The 12201-nt window shown below is 36.3% G+C and overlaps 1 protein-coding gene across 4 annotated transcripts in view; it reads left to right on the top strand.

Moving 5' to 3' along the window:
* Positions 1-7362, top strand: part of LOC110109290 (calmodulin-binding transcription activator CBT-like) — a 142168-nt gene extending 134806 nt beyond the window's left edge. For 3 of the 4 annotated variants that reach the window (XM_028692354.1, XM_020840285.2, XM_028692355.1), the window contains 3 exons: positions 5064-5625; positions 6299-6613; positions 6939-7362. In XM_028692354.1, the coding sequence (XP_028548187.1) occupies positions 5064-5625; positions 6299-6613; positions 6939-6977 (916 nt within the window). In that variant the 3' untranslated portion in view covers positions 6978-7362. Of the gene's footprint in view, positions 1-2478; positions 3041-5063; positions 5626-5739; positions 5823-6298; positions 6614-6938 lie in introns of those variants that run through there. The other variant, XM_028692356.1, reaches the window with a different exon arrangement.
* The last annotated feature ends 4839 nt before the right edge of the window (positions 7363-12201 follow it).

The following is a 12201-nucleotide window of genomic DNA, read 5'->3' as shown; positions in this document are numbered from 1 at the left end:
ATGGGAAAAACAGCCAGGGGGAAGAAACGAAAAGACAACAAGCCAAGCATTGACTCACATGGAAGAAACCAAAGAGACACAAGAAGGGAAAGAGACAAGATCCACTCCACATACATTTATGATTTTATGATTTAGGAAGTGCATTTACTCCAATTAATGAAATAAACTTCAGCTCAAGCATTAATGAGCTAACACTAAATAGAACCCAACTTTTAAGCTCAATGCCAAGCAGCCAAAGCCCAACCCGTGAACAACTAAGGCCCCAAACTGAGAACAGCAAGCAACCCAAGGATAAGGACCCAAATGCAAACAAACCCAAGGCTTGCCATGCCCAAGCACTTGCTACCATGATTATTGGATGCCCTCCATCATTGGATAGCTTTAAAAAAAAAACATAAAACACAAATAATATTGTTCACATTACATCAAGACAAAATAAACTAAAAACATGAATGCATCAATTCCCCCTGGTGGGAAAATCTCATCTCCTGATGAGAAAGCTTCCACATTCCTTTTATAAAGATTCGGATGATGCTTTTTCAACTCATTAGCATCCATCCAAGTAGAGTCTGTCAAAGGACGATTCTTCCACTTAGCCAAAAACCTCATGTGTTCGCCATGCCGAGTTTTAGTAACCTTGACATCAATAACATCTTCAACTTGTTCATCATAGCTTAAAGCAGAAGTTGAGAGTGGCAAAGTTTCAATTTTCACATGATCTTCAAAATTTCTTTCATATAAAGAAAGGTCAGAAACATTAAACACAGCAGAAGTGCCGACAGTAGAAGGAAGATCCAAGAGATAAGCATTTGAGACCAATTTTTTTAGAACACGAAAAGGCCCAAATTTTTCCCTGCTTAGTTTTCTAGAAGTACCAACAGGAAATTGTTGGTGGCGAAAGTAAGCCATAATCAAATCTCCCTCTTTGAAATAAACATCCCTTCTATGTTTATCAACATCAGTTTTGTACTTAATATTAGCCATTCGGAGTTTTTCAAGGACTTGCTGTTGGGCAGTTTTGATATGGTCAAAAGTTTCAGAAGCTTCAGCACTAATTTTATTTGGCAAAGGCAAATAATTTCTATCTAAAATGTGAGATATAGGCTGGTCATAAATGATTTCAAATGGAGTTTTACCAGTGGAGCGATTAACAGAATTATTATAAGCAAATTCAGCTTGGGGCAAAATCAAATTCCATTGGAATGGTTTCTCACCTGCTAGGCATCTCAATAAGTTTCCCAAACTTCGATTGACAACTTCCGTTTGCCCATCAGTTTGTGCATGATATGCACTGCTACTAGAAGGTTGTTGTCTTCGGGAACTAGATTAGAGCGGCTAAAACTCAACCCAACAGGAGGCAGATATCTTGTTTTTATTGGAAAGAATCATCCAAGAAGCAAGATCCCCAAAGGGAAAACAAAGGGAAGATCTAGAACCAAGTTTGGGCGGCTGGAGTGTGCCCAAAAGCAGGCTGAGATCTTGTTTTACTTCACCGATTCAACAACAATTGCTCTAATTCCAACAAACTACTATTGCAAAAGGGAAAGAACTACTACGTGGAAGAGATAGGATGCTAGGTAATAGAACTCGATGCTATTTCCCACTATAATAAGAATTATTTTTGGTTCCTAACACCACCGGACCCAAAAACTCTCTGCACCGTCGGCAACGCCAGCATCTTGCCGGCTCTGATACTAAATGACACCGGACAAGAGGGGGCTCGACAACTCCTCGTAAACAATTCGGTGACCATAGCCGAACACAACTCCAAGAACTTTTTGAAAAGAAACCGCCGCCTCAATACACTTCAGGATACATAAATGAAATAATGCTCAACTCAAATCTTATTAATCATCCCCTATTACAAGTACTGACTATATATTTATAGACAAATGTAGCAACATAATAGGCTACAACATATATAAGAAACATTGCACATATGTTGCCATAATTAAGCAGCTCAGCTCCGGCATCACTACCGTTGGTGGAACACTGTCTAAACAACTAGGAGAGGAGGCTCAATGAGAGAAATAATTGATATGATTGTTTATTTTGAGCAATTCAAGGATACTGACAACTCCAAAAATACAAGAGAGAATAAATTAAGGAAATTGGATCGATATTTGAGGCTTTTATATACCACTATTCCTCATTCATGCCACCATTATACTCTGCTCTTTCCGCTAACGTACCTACTACAACCTACAAAGCTACACATAGGAATCCATAACAACTCAACAAACTAGAAATGGACCCTTATTGCACTTTTCCCCGATACCCAGCAGCAGCCCCATTCTACCCTTATGTTACCTGGAAGTCTTTGTTCCTAGTATCGATCTTGGTTCCCTCTTCAGCAACTGTCTTTCCGTCATCTCTATTGTCGCATCCTCGGAGTTCCTGTTATATACATGCAGTTTTTTCTTTTTTCTTTTTTTCGCTGTCCATTTAACGTGTATAACAATGGAATTTTTGTTTCAGAGAAAAGATGGTTGCAACACTTATCTATGCGGGGGCAAATCCAAGCTTAGTTACCGATCCTACTCCAGAAAACCCGGGAGGGTTGACAGCAGCTGATCTTGCATCAAAGGGTGGTCATGACGGATTGGCTGCATACCTTGCTGAAAAGGGCTTAACTGCCCATTTTGAGGCCATGTCTCTTTCTGGAAATGTACCATCATCTGTCTTACGGGTCTCGAAAGATCAAGTCAATCTTGAAGATTTACATTCTGAGATGCTTAGTGAGCAGGAAGTGTGCTTGAAAGAATCATTAGAAGCCTATAGGAATGCAGCTGATGCAGCTGATCGTATACAAGCAGCATTTAGGGAACGCGCTTTAAAGCTACAAACAGAATCAGTTCAACTAGCCAATCCACAGATGGAAGCAAGCCAGATTGTTGCTGCTTTAAGAATCCAGCATGCCTATCGCAATTATAACAGGCGAAGGTTGATGAAGGCTGCTGCCAGAATACAAAGCCATTTTCGCACTTGGCGAATTCGAAAGGATTTCCTTAACATGCGACGGCAAGTAATCAAGATCCAGGTAAATTGTAGGGATATTTTGAAAGTTTCTATACATTGAATTGAACCCGACACCAAACTGAGCAACCATACAAATATAAGCATCAACAGTGAGTGCCTTCATGAACTTTTTGTCGAAATGCACATGATCTAAATTGGTTATACCAATTACCTTATCAATGATGGAGAGTGCATTTGTTGTCTTATCAGGAATGATATGCATGAATAATTCTGACCGGGCATACACCTTGCTCTCGTCATCATCATATGTAGGCTGCTCAAGATCAATAACTCCAACAAATATGTCGTAATCATACGTCATACATAGGATTATCATAGATAGGCAAAGACAACGATTTCGGCCACGGATTTTTAAATCATTCGAATATGGACTTGATCGAGAGTTGGGTGGAAAACAGACGAGGTGGCCCTTCGAACACATCTTCGTAGGTAGAAGATATCTGATTATCTCATATGCCCTGTGCCCTCTTTATCATCATTGGTTCTTAAGGATTTAGTTGGAACGATGGAGCTTGAAGCCATCATGGGAGCATACTTCCCTTGTGGTCGGATACCATCAAAGTCCTCGGACAAGGGGGCTCAAGTCTTTCCTTCGTTCAAGCCTTGACAATCGTTGCTTAAGTCGGACAATTTCTTGTTGAATATCTTTGATTTTTGCTTTTTGAAGTGGTCGCTACAATGCCCATCGAGGTCACATCTTGTTCTGTCCTTCAAGAACCTAGGGTATACTGTTTGAATTCCTGATTGTTGTTTTCCTTTGCCCAGAAGGAACAAGTTGGAGAACCCAAAACAACAGGCAAAAGAGATGTTCCAATCAACCTGTTGGCTGAAAATGGGCTAGAAGGTTGTTGTCTTCAGGAGCTAGATTAGAGCGGCCAAAACACAACCCAACAGGAGGCAGTATCTTGTTTTTATTAGAAAGAATCATCCAAGAAGCAAGATCCCCATAGGGAAAACAAAGGGAAGCAATGGGAAGATCTTGAACCAAGTTTGGGCGGCTGGAATTTGCCCACAAGCAAGCTGAGATCTTTTTTTACTTCACTGAATCAACAACAACTGCTCTAATTCCAACAAACTACTATTGCAAAAGGGAAATAACTACTACGTGGAAGAGATAGGATGCTCGGTAGCAGAACACGATGCTATTTCCCACTATAATAAGAATTATTTTTGGTTCATAACACCACCGGACTCAAAAACTCTCTCTGCACCGTCGGCAACACCAGCATCTTGTCGCCTCTGATACCAAATGACACCGGACAAGAGGAGCCTCGACAACTCCTCGTCAACAATCCGGTGACCATAGTCGAGCTCAACTCCAAGAACTCTTTGGAAAGAAACCACCACCTCAATACACTTCAGGATACATAAATGAAATAAAATTCAACTCAAATCTTATTAATCACCCCTTATTACAAGTACTAACTATATATTTATAGACAAATATAGCAACATAATAGGCTACAACATATATAAGAAACATTTCACATATATTGCCATAATTAAGCAGCTCAGCTCCGGCATCACTACCGTCGGTGGAACATCGTCTAAACAACTAGGAGAGGAGCTCAATGAGAGAATAATTGATATGATTGTTTGTTTTGAGCAATTCAAGGATACTGATAACTCCAAAAATACAAGAGAAGAAATTAAGGAAATTGGATCGATATTTGAGGCTTTTATATACCACTATTCCTCATTCATGCCACCATTATACTCTGCTCTTTCCGCTAACACACCTACTACAACCTACAAAGCTACACATAGGAATCCATAACAACTCAACAAACTAGAAATGGACCCTTATTGCACTTTTCCCCGATACTCAGCAGCAGCCCATTCTACCCTTATGTTACCTGGAAGTCCTTGTTCCTAGTATCGATCTTGGTTCCCTCTTCGGCAACTGTCTTTCCGTCATCTCTATTGTCACATCCTCGGAGTTCCTGTTATATACATGCAGTTTTTTTTTTTTTTTTTTTTTCGTTGTCCATTTAACGTGTATAACAATGGAATTTTTGTTTCAGAGAAAAGATGGTTGCAACACTTATATATGCGGGGGCAAATCCAAGCTTAGTTACCGATCCTACTCCAGAAAACCCGGGAGGGTTGACAGCAGCTGATCTTGCATCAAAGGGTGGTCATGACGGATTGGCTGCATACCTTGCTGAAAAGGGCTTAACTGCCCATTTTGAGGCCATGTCTCTTTCTGGAAATGTACCATCATCTGTCTTACGGGTCTCGAAAGATCAAGTCAATCTTGAAGATCTACATTATGAGATGCTTAGTGAGCAGGAAGTGTGCCTGAAAGAATCATTAGAAGCCTATAGGAATGCAGCTGATGCTGCTGATCGTATACAAGCAGCATTTAGGGAACGCACTTTAAAGCTACAAACAGAATCAGTTCAACTAGCCAATCCACAGATGGAAGCTAGCCAGATTGTTGCTGCTTTAAGAATCCAGCATGCCTATCGCAATTATAACAGGCGAAGGTTGATGAAGGCTGCTGCCAGAATACAAAGCCATTTTCGCACTTGGCGAATTCGAAAGGATTTCCTTAACATGCGACGGCAAGTAATCAAGATCCAGGTAAATTTTAAGGATATTTTGAAAGTTTGTATGCATGGAATTGAGTATTGATCTGCTCTCCGTCACCTGTGAATTCACTTTTAAATGTTATTCTTTCCTGTTGGTCTCCATCAGAAAAATCAAAATATTTTGAAGGCTATGAACATTCAAGCAGAAGTGTTCATTGTATGACCGATATTCTAAATCCAAGCATAAGAAGGGAGTTTATTTTCTTATATAGAAAAGTGTTTTTTTTTTTTTTTTTTTTTTTTTTTTTTTTTGTGTGTGTGTGTGTGAAGAAATGGTTTGTCTTGCTATATCATACGCTTATTAATCCTCATCTTCTTTTCAGGGTTCATTTTCCTGACATCCACCGTTTGATTTTGTTGTTTGTTTTTTCAATTAATAGTCTAGAAATGGACATCACATGATTTCATTCTGGGCGTCTTCTTTAAATATATATATAAATGAAGTTTGAATTAGTTTTTTGTTTTTTTTAAACGGTTTACTTTGCAAGGTTTTATTTAGAAAATCTATCTGTTATAAAGCATGTATGTTTATCTACGTTCTAGTGTCTCAACTGATTCTACTTGCACTTACGTTTAAGGTCAAAGAAAGCTATTTTTTTATGCTTAACAAACATTTATAGTTACTATGAATTTTTTGTTTATTAACTCAAGTATTTGCTTTACAGGCGGCAGTCCGAGGTCACCAAGTAAGGAAGCAATACCGGAAGATTGTTTGGTCAGTTGGGGTGCTTGAGAAAGCAGTCCTTCGTTGGCGATTGAAGAGGAAAGGTTTACGGGGAATGCAGGTTAAAGCCATGGAAGTTGGTAGAGCCAACAATTTAGAGGAATCAACTTCAACAGAGGAGGATTTCTTTAAGATTAGCAGAAAGCACGCTGAAGAAAGGGTGCAAAGATCAGTCGTTCGTGTTCAATCAATGTTTCGCTCTTACCAGGCACAGCAGCAGTACAGAAGATTGAAATTGGCTCAGGAGCAAGCAAAGGTAATGCCTTAAAATGATTGCGTGGAAGCTGATTCTCACAATCATTACTAATCAAGTTTACAACCTTTTTCATTTAAGTTCTTCCCTAAATGTGATCTTAGAGTGAGAGTTATTGGTGTGTTGGGCCCATCTTTGTTATGCAATCTAATGTCACGAATTCACATCATGGATCTCTGCAGTAGTGTTGATTTGGCGCATTTTCTTTTGGGTTATTCAATTTTACAGTCTCACAGAATCATTAGTATAAATAGTTTGCCACCGTTGCTTCCATCTTTTTTCTGTTAATAACCGAAATCCTAAAATTTCTTCTTTTTGGATTATGCAGTTAGAATTCAGTTTGAATGGTGATTCTAAGTTTCTTTGAGCTTCTCAAAATTTCCATGACTGTACGACGATTAGTCTGTTTCATTGGACGATTTGTCTTCAATCAGGCTACTGGATCATCCGTTTGAAGATTTGTCAGGTTGACCACGGTTTGATGCAACTTGTATGATGTGTAATTTCTGTATGTGGGTTTACGAATATAATTGTTTAAGCATGGTAGAGGAGTCCATCTATGAACATTAAAAGCTTGTAAATATATGAAATAGTGTAAATAGGTGTGGGTAGCCAAAAGAAGCCCCATGCTCAAGTTCAGAACTCAAGGCGCATTGTGAAGCAGCAGAACCTCCTGAACCATTGCTCTGTTTATTTTTTTTAACCTATCTAGTATCTTAAACTAAATAAAAGCGATGATAATGCTTTTCCACGTGTTTCTTGTTTGACGTTAAGAAAACTTTGTCCATTGCATGATTAATTGATCTTTGAAATGTGATTTTTGTTGCTGCCCCTCATGAAAACTTGATGGTATACAACTTCGTTTCACTCGCAACACAAATGTGTTGTATAGCTGGAAAATTATTAGGTCCGGACATTGGATGTATCTCCCAGACGTAGAGATGCATCCGGTGTCCAATAAAATATTGACATTTGGAATGTACACGTGTCCACGTAATTTTAAGTCAAGCGCAGGTAAAGTGCAGGTAAAGCGTAGGTAAAGCACAGTCAAAGCGCTGTCAAAAAGCGCAGTCAAAGTGCAGTCCACGTGGCAAATTTTAATTGGATATCCAGATCTAGCTAGAAGTGCGTGTGCGTCTTTTTATTGTACTTCGCAGGCCATTATTACCAAAATGGGGTTAATTTGATAAGGGTAAACATTCAATTGCTTTGGTCGGTCGGTTTATTGGAAAGACTGAGTCTATCAATATGGGTTTTGTCTATCTAAAAATTCCAACTGAGAAGAGTTTGGAACTTAGTTGAACTGAATCAGCAAAACTTTTGCTTAGGTTCTGATTATTAAAATTGATGTTTATAAGATTCGTTTTATGAAATGCTATCTGGCACTAAAATCTATCTACCAGAGTTACAAATTCTGATTGGAACTTAGTTTCTAAGTTTGATTTCGGGTTTTGATGGTTTATTTTAGGCAATTTATGACTGGAAACCAAAGTTGAATTGACCTTAATTATATTAAATCGATTAAGTTCTCTATAAAAATATTAAATTTGTTTACTTATCATTTTCAAATTATTGGGCAGCCTAAGTTTAATAGCTCGTGACCCTGAATGTGCAACTGTCATATAGAATATTCAAAAATGTTGTTTGCTGGGGTCAGATTACTCTCTAATCAAGCTTCATGTAAAGCAGACTTTGGTTTCTTAAAAAAGAAGAAGAAGAAGAATTTGATATCGTTCAATTTGATCTAACAATTCTTTGAATTAGCATAGATTGGTTTTTTATTGGCTTCAAGGCACGTTCAAGGTTTTGAGTAAGTTACTGCATTTGAATTAGCTCATTTGGGCATCAAATGGATTCCTGGTTCAACTAGCCTTGAATGAAATTAAATTGAGGAAGAGGAGGCCGCATCAGTGTGAGTTTTGATGTGTTATTTGGTTGAGCTAATTTAATCCTGAATGATTGTCATTTTTGTATACTTGTATATGGCTTTATAGATATTTAGTAGTTAGCTTGTGGGTCCTGATAGAGGAACTTGCCAACAAATAGGATCTTACTTGCTTCGAACTCGCCCATTGTGATCGATAGGTATTACTTACTCGGGATCATCAAGGAGTTTTCCCTTTACCAAAGGGAGTTGGAGTTCCCTAATTTAACCAGCAATTGAACACTCACTATGACTTGCTACTATCTTTGTCACTCGCTCTCTCTCATAGTGATCGTCCTTATAATGGTATGTCAAGAATAACTATAGAAAAGGGACCATTTATAGGACCCTCAATTATCTCATTGTGATCATTCAACTTGATGGCTCTTCTTTCTAGTAAAAACAAAACTCACTCACCCCCTCACTTCTTAGGTGACTTGAGATCTCTCATGCAAGTTATCGGTAGCATTAAACAGATCTATTAGTTATAGGTATCCTCATCTCAGCATTTGTCCACATACTCCCTCAGTGTACTTGACACTACTAAACTTTTTTATGAGTATTTTTTAGTGTTGTATAGTTTCTCTTTTTTATGTGACCTTTTTATATACCTCAAAATCTTATGAACAATGGGTGATGAGTAGTAATTGGGAATGCCTTTAGTTGCATTTTGGCTAATTCTAGTGGATTTCATATTGGTTGAGTTTCATGGTTTTCTTAAGCTTCTTATAGATTCTATCTTCCTGTCTAATCTACTCTCTGCACTTTATTCTCACATAAGTTCTAGCGCATATGCTCACTAAGTCAGCTTGCTAGTAAAATGGTGTGTCACCCAAGGATATAATTGGATTAAATATCCTCTCAAGTGTAGCGAGCGTGGATTGATGATGCTAACAAGAAGAAAGGCTCTACTATATGAGCAACTTCAACAAGAGCCATTAATAAACATGAAGAATGCTAAGTAGATCACTTGTAATGATTAGGAATGGATAGTAAAGACCATCCAAGATGCCCTAGGCAGGCTCACAAACGACTATGAAGGAGAGCATCCTCAATGATTTTTTTAACTATGCAGTTCATTGTAGAAGGCTTGATAGTTGATCAGTGACTTCCACACCTATCTTAGAGCCCACTCTCACATTGACGAGTAATGATGAGTATAACTCATAGAGTCGAGGACTTGAAAATCTTTTATCCTTTAGGGTAGTCCTTAGACTTAGACATCTTCTTTCTCAATTTAGAAAATGCAATAAAAGTATACCCTTATCACTAATTTCTTCTCTTTTTTATCATTTATATATGAGTGTGTCCTAATTTTTGTAAGCCTATAACTTAGACGTTTTTCATAAAAACACTCAGAAAACTTGCTCTTGAATAAAAAGTATGCTCATGGAACTTACCTTTCCTTGAGATAAAAAATAAAAGGACTTACCCGATCATTGAATGCTTGGGGAACACTCATTAGTGAGTGCAGTAGATAGCAATGGCACCAAGCATGTTAGTGACTTGCCTCGAACCCTAGGCAAGCTCCCAATAAGTTAGGAACAAAAGTTTGCCAGCCCTAAACACTCAACTCTACAATAATGATTGGATGTTAACACGATGATATTCAAGTGCACTTGTTGTTTCAAGTAATTAAATGAGATTTTGCTCCTATGAGTATCGAGATTGTAACTTTATTTAGTTAATTATTATAGCTTTTATTTATCATTTAAATTATCCTACCATACTTTGAAAGTTTGAAGAAGCAAGAAAAAGCGAAAGTTTTTTTTATTTTTTTAGATTTATCTGGTTTTATAATTACATTGAATTTATGATTGATTGAGTGAAAATATGTATATTAGTTAAATCTTCAAAATTTAATTATGAATTAGAGTAGTTCTACTTCCTAGTCTCTATCAAGCTCATAGGAATCCTATTATGTTAATGACTAGCAATATGTCTATTATAATCAATACATGTTACTGTAATAATGTCATCTCCTTAATGATTCAAAAAACTTTAAAAAAATACATAGGCCTACGTTTCAAGTTTTTTTTTTTTCAAATCTCCCTAACTATTCCACTGTCTCCATTGTCAAGATAATTAGTTCATACTAGATTTTAAAATTGCAATGGGCAATATCATAATGAAATGAAGTGTGGGGATAATTTAAATAAGTTTGGAAAAAGTAAAAAATTAGACCTATTATAACATTTCACAATGTACCACAATTAAATCATAAATTCAATAAGAAGATTTAGCCACATAAGTGTATATTGAACAACACAAACAACATCACATTATTTATAATTAAAAACAAAAATGGGTATAGGAGTTAGAAAAAGATAGATCCAGGCATGCAATCTAGTCTAGGAGTCCTTCCATCTCCAAGGACTTCAAATCCCCTTACAAACTCTCTTTATAGGAAATGAGGCTACAATAGCATTATAGTGCTTAGCAAATTGGTGCAGTGACACTCCACCATAATTCTTCTCTTTGGCAACTCCATGGCACTGTGGCTTTGGTATATTGGTGTTACGACATTATAGTGATGGCAATTTGGCACCAAACTATCTATTTCTTATGCAAATCTTCCCATTGTAGCGCTATGGTGCAAATGTTGATGCTACCATGCCAAGTTCTCTATATTTAGTTTAACAAATTACTTGGTGGTAGTTTTATTGTGCATAGATGTTGGCGTTGCGATGCTAAGCACTCTATTTTAGCTATAAAACATCTCCCTATAACATTGCAACACATGAATGTTGGCACTATATTGTTAATCTCTCTATTTTAAAAATAAAAAATTATCTCTTAAGAGCACTGCGAAGTTAGAATGTTACTATGATGGGACTATGTTGCAGCTTTTTAATGCTTTGAATCCTTAGAGAAATGTCTAGATAAAATAATGAAATTAAGTAACTTTTAAGTAGAATGGACACATTAATCCTCATGTTTTTTACTCAATAATTTTGCCAAACTTACTAATGACTTTTTAATTTCCTCAAGTAATTGAAAAGCTCACAGATATCTTATCAAGTTTTGTTTGCTTACTATCTTTCCAATTGAAATACAAAAAATAATAGATTAGTACTAATTGATCTATAAATTGTTTAAAACAAATTTAATATAGCTAATAATATCCTAATTTTTTTATTAATATCTCTACTAAATTGAACTTCTAAGTGCAACTGTGAAATCTAACGAACTTTAACTGGTATTAAATAATTTAGGTTTATAAGAATTTCTAACTTTTATGCTCTTAATAGACATAATCTCAATTTTTTGTATTTAAACATAATTCAATCAATTATACTTAGTGTGAACATTTTAATATTTTTAAAGCAATAATAGAGGGAGAGTAGGTGCAAATTTTTTATTAGCAGTACTTAGCTTCTTCTTTTTTTCTTTTCTTTCTTTTTTTCATCTTTTTCTTTAATTTTTTTCCATTTTTTTTTCTTTCATTTTTAAAATTTTTCTTAACAACATATAAATTTATTTGTTAAGTGTATCTTAATGATTTTAAATACCCATTGGTCCTTCCATTCATTTATTTAGCAAAATTAGATCACTCTAGAATGTATTGATGTTTTATGATTCAAGTAGTACTCACCAAAATTTGTTATAAAAATAAAGTCTTTAACTCTGTATAATATCCATATTAATTAAACTTTATTATAGCTAA

The sequence above is a fragment of the Dendrobium catenatum genome, unplaced genomic scaffold (assembly GCF_001605985.2).
Source record: "Dendrobium catenatum unplaced genomic scaffold, ASM160598v2 original_scaffold_183010, whole genome shotgun sequence".
Classification (NCBI taxonomy): Eukaryota; Viridiplantae; Streptophyta; class Magnoliopsida; order Asparagales; family Orchidaceae; genus Dendrobium; species Dendrobium catenatum.
Note: the sequence above shows the minus strand (reverse complement) of the source record. Positions and strands in the feature narration are given on the sequence as shown.